The sequence below is a fragment of the Propithecus coquereli genome, unplaced genomic scaffold (assembly GCF_000956105.1).
Source record: "Propithecus coquereli isolate 6110/MARCELLA unplaced genomic scaffold, Pcoq_1.0 Scaffold155, whole genome shotgun sequence".
In the NCBI taxonomy this organism is placed as follows: Eukaryota; Metazoa; Chordata; class Mammalia; order Primates; family Indriidae; genus Propithecus; species Propithecus coquereli.
In genome coordinates, this window is record NW_012139969.1 from 3,076,088 (window position 1) to 3,094,170 (window position 18,083).

The 18,083-nt window shown below is 39.8% G+C and overlaps 1 protein-coding gene across 1 annotated transcript in view; it reads right to left on the reverse strand.

The window, feature by feature from the left end:
* The window catches only part of ARIH1 (ariadne RBR E3 ubiquitin protein ligase 1), a 108,025-nt gene extending 94,342 nt beyond the window's left edge, over nt 1-13,683 (reverse strand). Inside the window, exon 1 of the mRNA XM_012640625.1 lies at nt 12,816-13,683. Within this exon, the coding sequence (XP_012496079.1) occupies nt 12,816-13,184 (369 nt within the window). The 5' untranslated portion in view covers nt 13,185-13,683. The remainder of the gene's footprint in view (nt 1-12,815) is intronic.
* Between the last annotated feature and the right edge of the window lie 4,400 nt (nt 13,684-18,083).

Genomic DNA, 18,083 nt, shown 5'->3' on the forward strand with positions numbered 1-18,083 from the left:
ATCCAAACTGAAGACAGAGAAAACAGGAATACAGGATGGGAGATACATAAAAGAGCACCGGACACATATGGAACATAATAAAAAGCTCTAAAATATGTGTAACCAGAATATCAGAAGGAAAGAAGATAATGAGACAGAACTAGAATTTCCAAAACTGATAAAAAGACATCATCCCGAGAAAGTCAAAAGGATTTGAAGACTCAAAGATAAACACAAAGAAAACCATGACTAGACATATTTTTTAATCAGTCTTTCAAAAAAAAGTTAAAAAAATCTCAAAAGCACTCATTTAAAATAACAACAACGGAGAACACCACATGCTATAGCATAGAATGAGGTGTTGCTTGATTTAAATTAAAAATTAAAAAAAAAATAACAACCAAAAAGACGCCTTTACTTTCCTCTCATTAGAAACAATGGAAGCCAGAAAACAACAGAATCTTTAAAGTGCTGAAAGAAAATAACTTCCAACTCAAAATTATATATGTTGCAAAAAATATTCTTCAAAAATGGTAGTAAAAGAAAGGTATTTACCAAAAAAAGGTTTACTAAGTGCCAACTATGTGCGAGGTACTGTCTGGGTACTGGGACTTCCACAATGAATAAAACAAAGTCCCTGCTCTCAGCTTTCATTTTAATGTCAAAGTGAGAACATAACAAATTCATAAATAGAATATATCAGGTACTATCTGGTAACTCCTTGAAAAAATTAAGCATCCCATCCCCTTCCCAACCATCTTTCCCCAACTAGTAACATTTTTTTTTAAGTTCTTCTGTGGGTAAATAGTCACATCTTAAGAGTCACATTTTCTAGATTTTATTTCTTAAATACGGAGTCTAATATTTCTGTTAATACGCTCCCCCACAGTATCTAATATAACTTACATATGAATGTTTCTAATCGGTACATACCTCTTCTTAATTTTTGATTTATAACCCATTGATAATTTACACTAAGCTCTTGCAGCCCTAGCTCCTGTTTGTAAGCCTACATCACGTTTCCTAATGATTAAGATTTATTTCAGATTTATGTGGCCCAAAGCATTCATACCCCCATAATATTCTGAAATTAAAAAAAAAAAAAAGAATTATTTCAGAATACAAGAGCAGGAGTTCTCAACCTGTTTGGTCTCAGAAACCCTTTTCATTCTAAAAAAATATTGAGGATGCCAAAGAGTTTTATTTATGTGAGTCACAATTACCAATCTTTATCATGTTTGATACTAAAACCAAGAAGTTTTTAAAATATTTAATTCACTGAAAATAAATCCCATTATGTTAATACAAATAAAATGTTCATGAAAAATAATTATATGTTCTAAAACAAAAAAGTGAGAAAAATACACTATTTTTACATGTTTGCAAGTCTTCAAAATCTGGCTTAACAGAAAAAAGCTGGATGCTCATATTTGAATCTGCATTCAATCTCTTGGATATGTTGTTTTCTTTGAAGAATATAAGGAAAATGTAGCCTTACAAAGTTATGCAGTTGAAAAAGGGAGGAGTACTATCATAGCCTTTTCAGATAATTATGGATATTCATTCTTTGACAACATACCAAAACGCAAAAAGTGGTATGGCCGGGCACGGTGGCTCATGCCTGTAATCCTAGCACTCTGGGAGGCCGAAGCGGGAGGATTGCTTGAGCTCAGGAGTTCGAGACCAGCCTGAGCAAGAGCGAGACCCCGTCTCTACTAAAAAAAAAAAATAGAAAGAAATTAGCTAGACAACTAAAACTATATAGAAAAAATTAGCCAGGCACGATGGCGTGTGCCTCTGTAGTCCCAGCTACCTGGGAGGCTGAGGCAGGATGATCGCTTGAGCCCAGAAGTTTGAGGTTGTTGTGAGCTAGGCTGACGCCACAGCACTCTAGCCTAGGCAAGAGAGTGAGACTCTGTCTCAAAAATAAATAAATAAATAAAAATAAAAAAGTGGTAGTTTCTTAAAGGCTAGGTGCAACATGGAATCTGAAACCATTATCAAAGGACTTTTCATATTCTTGTTATATTAAAACCCAATGATTTATCTTATACTTTATATAGATCTTTTACCAATGCATGATTATAAAACATCATGTATTGGTCATTTGGAAATAATTGTTCCATGATGTTATACAGATCATCCAAATGATGTATTTCACTATACAGTATTTCATCAGAAAAGTTTTTAACTACTAGGAAACCGTCAGTCTCACAATGGCAGATAAAGTTTCCAAAATTCTAATTTTCACTTGAAAACTCAAATTTTGTCATTGGCAACAAATATTGCCAGTGTGGCTGGGTATGGTGGCTCACGCCTGTAATCCTACCACTTTAGGAGGCTGGAAGTATTGCTTAAGGCTAGGAGTTCGAAATCAGCCTGAACAAGGGCATGAGATCCCATCTCTACAAAAAATATTAATAGAAAAATCAGCCAGGTGTGGTGGCATGTGCCTATAGTCCCAGTTACTAGGAAGGCTGAGGCAGGAGGATCACTTGAGCCCAGGAGCAGTGAGCTATGACGATGCCACTGCACTCTAGCCCAGGCAACAGAGCGAGACTTTGTCTCCAAAAAAACCAAACAAAATACTGCCAGCCATTTTCCTTGCAATGACAGGTGTACTTCATTCATTTGAAGAAATACTGTATGTTTACCTATACGTCTAAACAACGGTAGTTTGTCACTCATTCAAGTAAAAATGGTGTTCCAAGAATGTTTAGCTCACAAGTCAAAAGTACACACAAGTGTTTTTTTGACATAACCACCATACTTCACTATGCAAAAAGGGCTTTATGCATACCTTCCATTTTGTCACACAAGCAATTAAGATGTGTACTTAATGGATAAGATATAATAAAACTAGTAATTTTTACTGCTTCATTTAGGACAGTAAGAGAAACTAATATTTTTTATTATGAGTGCACAGCAGTGAAGAATACAATGACCACTAGTATAATTTGGTGCCACTGATCTGATTTGCACTAAGGTGCCTGCGGTTTTATCTACCCATTGCTCTGCACTATCAATGTCAGCACATTTTAAAAGGAAAATAATGTCTTAGCATTATTATCAAATGTTTTGCTATTATGGACCATACTTTAAGAACTACTGTATTAAAGTGATTCCATTGTTTTTAACATCACTGCGTCAGTTCACATAAAGTGTCAGGAAATTACACGCAAATAACAGTTTCATCCAAAAGGACTGCTATATATTGTGGGATCTTAAAAAGCTCGTCCTCCTAGAATTTAAGCATTATTTTTTTTTGCCATCTTCTTACACTATCAATTTGGTGTTATCCAGAAATCATAAAATAATTTCTTAGTGCCAGAAGAAAATCTTGTCTGGATCCCTCTGGTTCACAGATAAGGAAACCAAGGCAGCATTTACCAGGCAAGGGTAAACTTCAACAAGTATTTACTAAGGTTCCACGATCAGAGACTCTGTTAGTATGCTGTATTCTATGGACACAAAGATGGAGTTTCAGCTCTCACCCTCAAAATTATCATATCTAGCTACTTTGATACACTGATAACATATCAATCTAGCCAGCTACCTCTTGTAGGCTACACCAAATACCCATACGAAGTACTATGCAAACATAGATAAGCATTGAAAAGGAAGAGGAAAAAGACCTGGTAAGAAATGAGGTAATATTTGAGCAGGTTCTGAAGGAGAGAAAGGGTAGCATAAGAAAAGGGACCCAGTAGGAACAAAAATATGAAAAACACAAATGTGTTATACAGTAAGAAATTACAAGCAGTGCAACTGGAGATGGTAAGGGATGAGGAATAGCAGCAGATGAGACCGAAAAAAATTAGCTGACATTAAGATAGGGAAGCCATGAATGCCACAGTAAGGAGTCTGAACTAGACTTCTGGTAGGAAGTCTCTTTTTAGCAGGAGAGTGACTATTTCTGTTTGGTATGACAGATTAGAAGCCTAGAGACAAGGAGGCAAAATAAAAAGGGATCCTAGACTAGGATTAGTTAGTAAAAAGGCTAGCAATAACATGAAACAAATTTCAGAGGTATCTTGACCAGGCCTAACTAGATGTGGAAAAAGAAAGAATCAAGAGTGCCTCTTAAATTCCAAGAATGGTTAAAGGATAAATCAATCAAAGGAAAAAAAGCCCCAAAGAGAGAGGTATTATATTTGGGTTTCAAATGAATTTCAGAGAAATATCTAAAATGTCACAAATTCCAAGATAAATGTCCACATAAGAGGTTTTTACCTATAAATACTTGCTAAGAATCAGAAAGTACTTCTCAAGTCTCTATACTTAAACTCTAAAAATTGTACAATTGTGATTAAGATGACATATTACCAAGTAATTGGAGTCAGTTAATATTTGAGTTATTAGTATGACAGTTTCAAAGGAGATAGCAAAGCAAGTCTTGGGAGAACTGTCTAGGATTGTAGCTATTCTTAGCATTGTCTAAATAAATGTCTCAGTAATAAGGAAATGTAACCTAATACTTCATTTTCTGGTATGTTTTTTGCCAAAATGTATTGTCAGGTCACTTCTGATACTTCTTTTAAACGGAACATATTAATAGAAAAAAAAGCAAAGAAAAATACTACTGAACAACGCTTATAAGAGAAAAAAAAAATTATATGGGAACCTCCCAGAACAGTATTTGCCCTTTCTCCTTTAAAACCTCATAGCCTTTTGGCCTTAATATTATAATAGAATTCTCATTTTTAAAAATTAAAAAAAGCAGGACTCTGAAAAGTTGAATTGCCAGAGCAGATGCTAGCTCAATAAGAACTTTTTAAGCTGCCTTCCTGAGATAGCATACTATCCAATCGACTTAACTCTAACACTAATTGGGCATCTACTATACACCGAGATAGATCAAATGAGAAATTACAGTAGTCCCCCTTATCCTCAGGGAATATGTTCCAAGACCCCTAGCGGATGCCTGCAACCTCAGACAGTACCAAACTCTATATGTACTACTATGTTTCTTCAATCTGATAACTAAGACAGCTAATGACTAACAAATGGGTAGTTGGTGGGTAGTTTATAAAGCTTGGGTATGCTGGACAAAGGAATGATTCCCAGGCAGGAAAGTGAAAGATTTCATCATGCTGCTCAGAATGGCATGCAATTTAGAACTTGTAAATTTTTTATTTCTGGAATTTTCCATTTAATATTTTCAGACCACAGCTGATCTCAGGTAACCAAAGCCTCAGAAAGTGAAACTGCAGACAAGGGGGGAACTATTATATTCAAGATCAACCCAAATGATCACCCAACCACCAGGTGAATTAAAATTTAGAAAAAAAGCAAAAAGTTAGGAAGAAATTTTAACCATATGTGATTGTAGAAAAGTACTGACTCTATAATAAAGTGGCCTGGCAATTTAAAAAAAAAAAAAACAAAATTAGGCTTTTTAAAACATTGAAAATAATGTAAGGACTGCTACTACTTTCTTCATGGGCCCCAAAGAATCCAGTCACCTAAGGTTAAAAAGAAGCCTGTTCATTCTCTTGCCCAGTAAGTAATGATTATCAAATGTCAGCCTAAATGAATTCTCATTCTTCTATTTATCCTATCATTTAATGGGAATGATTAAGCTATTTAAAAAGTTACATGGTAACAGTGTCAACATCAAACAATGGGCTGCATATATGCTCTCAAGGACTTAGCAAAGTTATGGCCTGCGATACCATGCCTATTAATACAACAAAAACTGGCTAACTGGAAAATAGAATAGTAGGTAACATGCATTATCATAAAAGGAATGACTGAAGAAAGGAAGGGACTGATTGACCTTAGTTAAGAAAAGTTTTTCCTTCAGGCTTCCAAAATGATAGCTATATAAAAAACAAAAAACTTTCGGCCGGGCGCGGTGGCTCACGCCTGTAATCCTAGCACTCTGGGAGGCCGAGGCGGGCAGATCGTTTGAGCTCAGGAGTTCGAGACCAGCCTGAGCAAGAGAGAGACCCCGTCTCTACTAAAAAAAATAGAAAGAAATTAGCTGGACAACTAAAAATACATAGAAAAAATTAGCCGGGCATGGTGGCGCATGCCTGCAGTCTCAGCTACGCAGGAGGCTGAGGCAGAGGATTGCTTGAGCCCAGGAGTTTGAGGATGCTGTGAGCTAGGATGATGCCACGGCACTCTAGCCCCGGCAACACAGTGAGATTCTGCCTCAAAAAAAAAAAAAAAAAAGATGTTACCATTGTAGAAAAATCAGTAAAGGTTATGTGGGATTGCTGCATTATTTCTTGCAACTGCATGTGAATCTATTAATATATATAATTATTTAAAACAAGTGTAATAAAAAAAAAATCCCCAGGTGCTTCCATTATGTAGCTAGGGTTTAAAAAAAAAAATTCAATGAACTGGAGAATCTCAAATTCCTGTCAATTCTAAGAGATTACCAGCTATTATTTTAAATGTAGCTATTGAAAGGCAATTAGTAATACTTATCATTTACAAGTATAATAATGCTTTACAAAGACTAAGTTAAATAATTTATGGTTAATCCGAAACAAAAAATCCAAAGTACTATGCCCTCCCATTAGGATATAAACTGACTGTACAGACAAGCATTATCGATAGTCATTCACCTCTTGACAGAGAGAAAAAGAAGAGATAGGTGGCCTCTAAGATAGCCCCCACTGATCCCCACCTCCTGGTCTTCACACCCTTGTGTAATCTCCTCCTCTCGAGTGTAGGCTGGATTTAGTTACTCACTTATAACAAACAGAATGTGGCAAAGTGATGGGATGTTACTTCTGAGATTAAGTTATAAAAAGACTGCGGCTTCTATCTTGGAGGCCTTCTCTCTCAGATTCCTCCCTTTGGAGAAAACAAGCTACTGTGTTGTAAACCACCTTACGGAGAGGCACACATGGCAAGGAACTGATGTCTCTGGCCAACAACCAGCCAGTGAAAATCTGAGGCCTGCCCAGTCACGAGTGAGCTTGAAAGGAGATCCTCCTCCAGTCAAGCCTTGAGAACTGCAACCCACCTGACACCTTGGTTGCAGCCTTTTAGGAGACCGTGAGCCTAGGCACCCAGCTAAGCTGCACCCAGAATCATGACTCAGAAACTGTGAGATATATGCTTGTTGTTTTGAAGCCACTAAGTTTGGGAGTAACATAAGTCAAAAGATAACTAATACATACATCTACCACAGGTCAAACCCCAAAGAAAAGAATCTAATCTGGTGACTTCTGCCTACCTTTCTTCAAATCTCCCAGGTTCTACAACATTATTATCCACCATTTACAAACACTGTTCTACTTTAGCTGACCTCACCATTACCGTCTTCATTCTCACCTCGTTCAATTTCTTAGGATGGTTTTCTATCCCTCTTTTCTATTCATACAATTCTACCCATCTTCCAGACAATACCCACAAATATCTCTTCATGAATATCTATTACTATCCACTTTAACACCTGATTAAACTACTTACTGACCCAATAGCTTTGAGTGTTTTAATTCAAAGACATCATAAACTCCTTGAGAATAAATCTTCTCATATTCCCTTCAACAACTTACTGAACAGGTGCATTTACAGTATCCAAGACTTTATATCCCTTCCAATGTATTAATACAAAGCAACCTTTTGTGTTAAAAAAAAAAAAAAATTCAGAAGGAGTGGAAGGAAAACCAAATACTCCAACCTAGAATGTCAGATTTCACAAGTTTGGTTTGCACATTTGAAGTAACTGAGTAAAAGCCACTTTACCTGAAGGATAACAGCAAAGATGACAAATCCCTTCCAACCCTACACTTAGCCTAGTAAGTGTTGTCCCGGTTCTGGAAATTTTCTTTTTGTTAGTTTCTTAAACAACTTACCTCCCTCATTAGTCTACCTCTGTAGTAATTTATCAACAGACGCAACACATGGAGAAACATTGCTGTTAAATTTCAACTAGATCAGTAGTTTGCAAACTAGCTTGTGTCACCATCACTTGGAAGACTTGTTAAAACAGACTGCTGGACCCCACCCCAGAGTTTGATTCACAGGACTATTGCCATAAGAAATTCAACAAGTCTTAATGTAATTTAAAACTTACACTCAAGGAGATCACCTGGGAAAAGATAAAAGTTCAAGAGAAGTAAATCTAAACCGTACCAAACACTTCAATAGCTTCAAAACACACACATAACCTCCCCCTCTTTCTCCTCTCCCAATTAAGTTAATCAATTTAAGTTGATCTTGATATGCACACCTGAATTCAATTCCTTGGAAAAAATGAACACATTGACTGAAGTTTTTAAAAGGATGTTAAACAAATGAAACATAATGCAAAAAAAAGCCCAAGTCTAGTAGCTCAACTCCCGTTTTCACTCCCAGATTAAAAGCAAAACATTGAAGGTTCTGAGATGTTAATTATCTTGCCACTTACAGGAAAACCAGGGCTAGAAATGATTCCCCAGCCAGGACACAATATGCTGGAATACACTGCCTACCTTAATTTATGCTTGTAACATCACTTTAGAGGTTCTTTAATTAAATCTTTTAATTAAATAGATGAAATAAAATCAAAGATTTCAAATCAACAGCCAATTTCTTCAGTAAGGCTTGCATATTTCTGTTTTCTTTAAAATGGGTTATTTAGCATAATAAATCTAAGGAAAGTAAGACATCCGTCCATTTCTTTTTATACCTCCTCTCTGAGCAACCACATCCAACAGTTCCTCTTCTTCAGCACACACTCTAAATTCGGTACAGACTGAGTACCCCTTATCTAAAATGCTTGGGACCTGAAGTGTTTCAGATTTGGAATATTTGCATTAAATTTAGCAGTTCAGCATCCCTAATCTGAAAACCCAAATGTCATGTCAGGGCTCAAAAAATTCTGGATTTTGGAGCATTTTGGATTAGGGATACTCAACCTGTATTCCAAAAAGCTGCTACTCTTCTCACTCTACTAGCTCTGCCTGAGTCAAAATCGTGACTGTGGACAAACTATCACTATTCCAGTGGCTCAGAACTATCACTGGAATGGCTAAAACACACAGATGCTCAGGCTCCATTTCAGACTGAATTAGTAAGTAAAAACCTCACATAGTGGGAGTCCAAGGTCCTCTATGTTCCCTACCTCTATATGCTCCTTCAGCAAGAACCACATCCTCTACTTAACACTGTGCCTGGCATACACAGAAAGCACAATGAACATTAGCTGAACACTACGGTAGAAATACAAAATGGCAAGTTTAAACATCCCCCAGAACTACGCAGTTAATTTAATACATTACCTATTTAGGCAGTTACATTAGAAAACCACATTTTAATATTAGCAATACTAGTTAAGTTAAAGAAAATCCCTGATTTTTCTTAAAAGTTCAAAAGGGGGCCTGGTGCTGTGGCTCACTCCAACAATCCCAGCATTTTGGGAGGTCGAGGTGGGAGGTCAAGGTAGGAGGACAGATTGAGGCCAGGAGTTTGAGACCCCCAAGCAATATAGCGAGACCATGCCTCTACAAAAAACAGAAAAACAAGCCGGCCGTGGCAGTGTGCCTATAATCCCAGCTAGTGGAGAGGAGGATAGCTTAAGCCTAGGAGTTTGAAGTTGCAGCAGTGAGCCTATGATGATGCCACTGCACACTAATCCAGGCAATAGAGAGAGCCCCCATCTCAAAAAAAAAAAAAAAAAAAGCTCAAAAGGTAAGCTAGGTAGCCACAAAGAATTTAAATTAGAGACCAAATTAAACAAACCAGAAAGCCAGAAAACCAAGAGTTTTCTAAAAGAAAAATAGTGTTGACTTATTTGACAATGAGAACTAACCTGCAGACATCTGCAAACAATAGCATTTATCTGTTGTTGCCCAGAACTGCTCTCCCAGAAAAAGTAATCAAATTCCCAAAGAAAGAGTAAATTAACTTGGTGACCTTTTTACATTTCAAACTTTTTCTCCTGTAAATACATTATCAAATTCGCTAATAACGTATGTGATTTCATACTGAAAATTAGCATTGGGGAGCAGGGAATTGAAAATGTTTCGAATTAACACTAAGCTTTCTCCTCTAAACTAAGTAAAACTTAATGTTTTTTAACTTGATAAAACCTGTTGTTGTATTAAACCAATATTAAAAACCTAGACAACTGACATTTAAAACCTCTATTAATATAAAGAGGTCTTATAAACACCCCAAAAGAGGATAAAACAAGCAAAAAGCAAAGGACAATTTACAAAAGAAATACCAAGCCCAATAAACATGATAAAGTTCAACTTTACCAGTTAAAAAAATGAGCACATTTTTAACTGACCATCTTATGCCAATCAAATACCAAGTGGTGGGGAAAACTTGTATGACCTTTCTGAAAGCAATGTGGTAATATGTATCAAATGCCTTGAAAACGAACAAATTCTTTGACTCAACAATTCAATTTATCCCAAGAAAGAAAAGAAGACTGACTTATCAGGATATTTTCAATAATGTATATAAAAGTCAGAAATAAGAAAATAAAAAGGCCAATAACAGACTGATTAAATAAATCAGTTTAGATCGGTAATCACATAAGCTCTTGACAAATAGTTACTTATTGACAGGACAGAGTTGTTCAGAGAATCCTGTTTTTGTAACTTGCTTTTTTGTCCCACTGAACACATAAATAGAACATGCAGTATGTTTCCACTGTTTGGCTATCCAGAGGTCTGGAAAGATAACTACAGTTCGTATTTTGTTGTATGTCTCTCTCTGTCTCTCTCTGTCTCTCTCTCTCTCTCTGGGTGAAAGACTTTTTTTTTATTGCCTAATCAGATTTTTCTTACAATGTGCATGTATTAGCTGTGAACTTTTTAAGTCTAATTCTATTAACATAAATAACCTGTAACATAACCAAAGCCTAGTTTAGACCTAACAAGTATACCATTTTGAGAAAAGATGGTCTGGGATACATCCTACCTTTTGATTTTACTCCTATTTCTAAATATTAATTTTTAATAAATTTTAGATACTTACATGTTCAGGAATTCTATTAGAAACATCTTTATAATGAAGTAGACTAGAAAAAACTTTTTTCAAAAATCATGGAAACAAGGTAAAAGTAGGACACGTAAAAAAAAAAATCCCTAGTTTTTTGTAGGTCTTATTAGTTCATTTCATCAGTATTTAATCTTTCTCACCTAAACTGATAAAGAATGATGTAATATGCATTAGCAACATTTCTATTCCAGAAGTGACATAAAGAACCTGTTTTTGGCCACAGTGATTAAGATACACCTAAGAGCTGAGAAAGCTGGATGAGATTTAACTACAAGAAAACGGTCAAAAAGTTAAATAATAAATATTCATGATTTTTTAAAAAGCCAATTAAAATTCCAGTAAGGTAGGTAATAAGTTTGAGAACATCGGATTTTATGTAGTTGTAGACTTAAAAAAATTGAAAGTTTTACTGCAAATTCTTTAGTTCCCTTTAAAAAAAGAAAATTTCTCAATTTAGTGGCCTAAGAACTCAACCGTCATATTTTTAGGATCAGAAAAAGCTTTAAAACTTATCTTACTTCTATAATCCTCAATTTCCTTCTTAGACTGTGTTCTCTACATTAAAGTTTGAGACTTCCACTGTTTAGTATTAGCACTAGATATCAGACTTTTCTATTATGCAAAACACTGTCTTCAAATAGTGCCTAAATGGTTCAATTTTCAAAACTGTTGCTTTTTAGACAACACTATAAAAATCTGTTAATAATGGAGAGTCAAGGAGTAGGCAGTGACAGACTTCTGATTTGTCAGTGAATATTCAGCCAACCAAGCTGAAGTAAAAAAAAGACTGACATGCAAGAGGGCAACAGTAACTTTCTGTTCCTATGTTTCCTTCCATGTAACTAGTGTTTTCTAAAAGTTGCACTGCATCAAGACTTCGTTTTTATTCTTAACTATATCCCTGGCCCTTTGGGACAACCTGTTTTTTTTCCCAAACAAATGGAAACTTTTGATTTCCTAAAGCTCAAAAATGCACAATCTGACTCACAGATTAAATAAGATACGGTGATCAACTTAAACCAAGCCTAACTTACTGGCCACTAAATAGAAATTATCAGAGAAAGGAGTTTAGAAGCAGAAAGCCTCTGCTTTCTAACTCACAATAGAGAGTCTTGTCCAATATTAGACAACACTGCACTTTGTTGCTGTTTTAGCAGCAAGGACGGGTATACAATCTGCCGTAACTATTCCAACAGCTTCAAGCAAATCATATGCTACGATGGGAAAAAGTAGTAGTTAGGTCCCAAACAGCAAAGACGTAAAAAGATGCAAGCAAAATCCTCACCATTGGAAAAGAAGACCCATCAGCACCTCTTCCGAGAACTAGTTCCCTGCCCCCACCTTTAAGTAGGCACTTAAGACTGCCAAGGAGATCCATTTCTTTATTAACTGGTGCCCACTTGGGGCAACCGTACACCAAGCCGCTCTTAGGCCTACCCTAATCCCTTCCAAAAGTGCTCAAGTGAGACTGAGGGCCGGGGTAACCCTCGTAGGAGCCCAATTCTTCCTGACTCCTCTTCCCCATCCACCCTACCTCTTCCGCCCCGCCCCTGCAGGCGCTCCTCGGGCCAGAGGAAGGACGCCCGGCCCAGGGACTCGCAGGAATTGCCCGCAAGAGAAGGCTTAGGCTGCCGGAGGTCTCCGCCATAGCAAGACCTGGGAAGCACCGCCCCCAGCGCACCTCCCCACACCCGGCAAACCGGCAAACGTCTGCTTTCGACACCCTTGATCTCCAGCAGAGGCAGAGAGAAGACAGGGCCGGGAGGCACCGGACTGGGCTGCGCACCAGGCCCAGGCCTGCCCCTCGGGGCCGCGCGGACCGCCCGAATCCGCTCCCACGTCGGGCCTCGTCAAGCTGGCGGGGCGGCCACCCTCACCTGGATGACCTCGTTGACCTCCCGGATGCATTCCACCATGTGTTGCAGAATCTGCTCGGCCGTGAGCACCTCGTAGCGGTAATCCTCCTCCTGCTCGTGCCCCGGCCCGCCGCCGCCACCGCCGCCGCCGCCGCCGCCGCCAGGCCCCAGAGCGCTGCCGCCGCCACCGCCCGTCTCCCCGCATAGCAGTCCGTCCCGCTCCCCGCCGACGCCCAGCCCGGGCTCCACCAGCTCCACCTCGCCCAGATCCAGGTTATCATCGTCCGGCTCGTCGTCGTCCTCGTCCTCCTCCTCCTCGGCGCCGCTGTCCTCTTCACTGCACTCCTCGTCCTCGTCGAACTCGTAGTTGTAGCCCTCGTCCGAGTCCATGGCGTGACGCGCGGGGGCCCGGCCGGACGCTGGCCGAGGCGGGGAGAGGGCGGGGACGCCGAGGCCCCGGCTCTCGCTCCGGCTCCGGCTGATGTCCGGACGCAGGCCTGGCTCGGGCCCCGCGGGCCGCGGCTCCTCCCCGGGCGCGGCGGTTGGCGACTGGTGGCGGCGGGGAGGGCGCGGAGGAGGGAGGGAGGGAGCGAGGGGGCCGCTTGCTGCCCGCCTCAGTCAGACGCGGCTCCGCTCCGGCCTCCGAGAAGAAACAGTCCCCAGCGCCACCTCCACGGCCGCTGCTATCGCTACTGAGCCAACAAAGGGGCGTGCGTCACCGCGTCGCGCTGCGTCGTCGCGTCACTCCTCTTTGCGTCACTGCGCCCCGCCCCACTGCCCCTGCGTGGAGTATGGGGAGACCCCACGACCTGGCCTACCCGGGCCTGGGAACGCAGTGGCGCGGGAATTGCCCTCTTGCTTGGGTCCGTTGCCGCTCTTTGGGCCGGGCCCAGACCGGATAGACCCCGAGAGAGGGGCCCCTGGACCGCCCAGGTGGTGGTTTTTACCGCAAGCCATAGAGATCCACGCCCCTCACGCAATCCTGCGGGGAAGGCGGCCTTCCCATCCGGCTGCAAAGGCACTTCCCGCCCGCGTAGGGTGATTCCGGGAAGCCCTTAGCAGTGGAGCCAAAATTCCTGTTGCCCGGGCTACTGAATGGAAATTTGTTGTGAGAACCTCCAAACTATGTGACAGGTGAACCTCACTTTAAGTAGTTCGTGTGATTCTGTCCACTCGTACAGACGTGCAGTAGTATTTAAGTCTCCTATAGTGACGTCATCTTAAAAAGGCGTTTCCTGAACTCTGCTCGACAAGCGCCTCTTAAGGGCTCTAAACAATGTAAGCAGTATGGTTTTCATTAATTGAGCACTGTTTAAGAGCTATACATATATTATCTCTCATCTTCACGAAGCCAGAGTACCCATTTTATAGCTGAGAAACCTGAAGCTTGGAAAGGGAAAGGGACCTGGCCAAGACCAGAGGAACCCTTGGCCCTGTTTCAGCTACTGGGAACCCTAAACATCAATCATAAAAATGCTTTGTAATGCATATGTATTATAAACTACATAGCGTATAAAATGTATTATGCTACAACACAGTAGAGGCAATAATAGAAATATCCACAAGAAACTAATGTAGCAAGAGAGATAATGCTTAACTGTTTATCTGGAAGTGTGCTGTGTGAGCCGAGTGTTGATGAATGGCTAGCAGTTCAACAGAGGAGGTAGGGAAAATGGTCTAGCTGGAGAGAACAAGTGAAGCACAGAAGGTGTAAAGTAGTTAATAGTTTGGGGATCTTAAAGTGCAAGGAGAGTAAATGGCAAAATACTGGGCAAATTTGTCAGGGGTCACATCAGTAAGAACATTTTATACCTTTCCTACAGTGGACTTAAATCTTTGTAAACAGGAGAGCCAGAGAAGTGTTCTGAAAGAGAGGCGTAAGAAGGCTCCCTCTTAATTTAAAGGATTGGCCAGATTGAAAGTCTCTTAAAATCGAAATCCCTAATTTATTGATAAATCTTACTGTTTAACTTACGGATTGCCTTTGGATATTGATTTTGAAAAGTGAAAAATTCCATTATAATGTAAATAAGCGTTTACCAATGTGTCCATTTTGTAAGTTTTTATTTTTTTATTTTATTTTGAGACAGAGTCTCACTCTGTTGCCCTGGCTAGAGTGAGTGCCATGGCGTCAGCCTAGCTCGCAGCAACCTCAAACTCCTGGGCTCAAGTGATCCTACTGCCTCAGCCTCCCGAGTTAGCTGGGACTACAGGCATGTGCCACCATGCCTGGCTAATTTTTTCTATATATTTTTAGTTGTCCAGCTAATTTCTATTTTTAGTAGAGACGGGGTTTCACTCTTGCTCAGGCTGGTCTTGAACTCCTGACCTCAAACGATCCGCCCGCCTCGGCCTCCCAGAGTGCCAGGTTTACAGGCATGAGCCACCACCACGCCCAGCATGTAAGTTTTTAAATACCAGTAATCATATTTCTTAAAATAATCACAAATTAAAGCTTTCAACATCAGTGCCAGTAGGTTTGGGTCCTTTGATTCAGTGTTTCTATTTAGCAATCCTAGGTTGTTGCCACAACTGGGGCAAGCTATAGACACAACCCTTTTCTCTACACTATCCCCTTTGTGATATACTTATGGGAAAAAATTCAGTAATACTCATCAGTACCCTAAACTCCTTTTCCCCATCTTTCTATTCATAATACTCCTATCTTAAATGAAGCCTACGATTCATATCCTCCCCTTTGGTACTGGACCAGCTGACCACTGTTATAGAAATATGCATGGCCATATGCATTCTATTAATAAATTTTAATCACCAAGCACAACTGAACCCTCAATACTACCCAGCAATCCTGTTAATTTTTTCTGAATTGTTTTCCCACTCTAGGAACCTCTTTCACACCTCTGCCAGATTCCTCAAACCCCCAACCCTGCCCTCCCAAAGCGTATGTCTTTACATCACAGAGAAATTTGAAAACATCAGGCCAGTGTGACTGAGACATACTGAGCAAAGGAGTGTTAAGGGATAAAGTGAGAGAAGGCAGATCGATGCAGAGGGCCAGTAGAGCCTTGTAGGCCATCTTAGGAGGTTTACATTATTGCCGTAAGAAGCATTAAAGAGTTTTAAGCAGAAGAGTGAAATGATATGATCTGTGTTTTTAAAAAGAGAACTCTGGCTGCTTTGTGAAGAATGGACTATGAAAACAGAGACCAATTATGAGACTATCTCCTAGGTGTATCATGATTTTGGCTTGAACTAGCGTTGTAACAGTTGAGATGCTAAGTGGTCAGATTCAGACATAAATTGAAAGCAAAGCCAACAGACACGCTGATGGCTTTACTGTGTAGTTAGTAGAAGAATCAATGATACCTACTAGATTTGGAACTTGTGCAACTGGGTGAATGGTAATACCATTTACTGAAACATGTTAAGTTTGAGGCGCTTGTTAGACACCAAGTTAGAGGTGTTGAGTAGGCAATTCCATAAACTAATGTACAAGACTGAAGGTCAGGAAAAGTTAGAACTGGAGGTAGAATTTTACCAGAGTTAATGTCAACAATGTTGAGAAGCAGCACAGGATGAAAGTGAAGAGCTTAGGCCTTGAAGGAGACAGACCTGCAGACCTGAATTTGTCTCCGCCCCTCCAGTTGCTATCTCTAACCTTGAGCAAATTACTGAACCTCTCTGAGCTTTACTTTGGAGGATTGTAATTCCTGTTCTCATAAGATTATTTGTGAGTATCAAATGAAATAATGTCTTTAAAGCACTTAACACAGTACCTGGCACATAGTTATGAACTTTTAAAAAGTGTCATTGGCCGGGCGCGGTGGCTCACGCCTGTAATCCTAGCTCTCTGGGAGGCCGAGGCGGGCGGATTGTTTGAGCTCAGGAGTTCAAGACCAGCCTGAGCAAGAGCGAGACCCCATGTCTACTAAAATTAGAAAGAAATTGGACAACTAAAAATGTATAGAAAAAAATTAGCCAGGCATGGTGGCGCATGCCTGTAGTCCCAGCTACTCGGGAGGCTGAGGCAGGAGGATCGCTTGAGCCCAGGAGTTTGAGGTTGCTGTGAGGTAGGATGATGCCACGGCACTCTAGCCCGGGCAACAAAGGGAAACTCTGTCTCAAAAAAAAAAAAAAAAAAAAAAAGTGTCATAAATCGTCTTGCATCTTGTGGAAACAACTAGTCCGTTGGACTTACAACTTTAATAGGTTTTATTTTAATTATGCATATATGTACACAGCCTGTGTCATCTTCATTTTCTAGGGAAGAAAATTGGTCTGCTTTTTTCTCAGAAATCTTTTCCATGAGCTCATGACTTTTTTTTTTTTTATTGAGACAGATTCTCACTCTGTCACCCAGGCTGGAGTGCAGTGGCATCATCATAGCTCACTACAACCTCAAACTCTTGAGCTCAAGCAATCCTCCTGCCTCAGTCTCTTGAGTTAAATAACTAGGACTACAGGCCCAGGTGACCGCACCCAGCTAATTTTTGTATTTTTTGTGGAGACTGGGTCTCGCTATGTTGCTCAGGCTGGTCTTGAACTCCTGGCCTCAAACAATCCTCCCATCTTGACTTTCCAAAGTGCTAGGACTACAGGGATGAGCCACTGCACCCCACCTCATGGCTTCTTTTTTGATCAATGTCATGAACAATATTACAGTGCTTCTAAATTTTTGGATCTCCTGTTCGTGGATAAACCTTCATAACCAGATTCTCAGCAACATTCATTCCATGCATATTTTGGAAACTATCTTAGATTCAGGTTAGGTTATGGTGCTATTTAAGGAAAACCAGTAGAACAACTTCTCTCTGGCCCCAAATTGGCCAAGGGATGACCCACATACATTGTTTTTTTAAATGACTTGTTCTTAAAGCTATGGTGATTACTAACTAGAAGTACAGTAGTCTGTAAACAACAGAACAAGAGTCTTGAAAAAAAAATGACAAGTTACTTTTTGGGTAATCTTTTACCAAAATTTTTTACCAAAAGATTTATTGGTAATTTGGTACTTCCGTTGTCCCCATGTCCTAGTAAAGTCAAAAAATATTAATGTTAGTATACATTTATTAAATATTTACTCATGAAGCAAAACTCTGTATTTATTTATATGCTCACCAAATGATTATGAACTAAATACTAACAGAAAGAATATATAGGTGCTTTTGGGGTAAATAGACATTAAAATAGCACTGGGATTTTTCTAAGGGAAGATGATAGAACTATAAGCTATGAAAAAAACCCTAGTGATGGCAGGGCACTAGAATACCAGTTGGCTTGGGACAGGGGTCTCCTGAGACATGGAATTTTCAGTGTTAAAACTGGGAA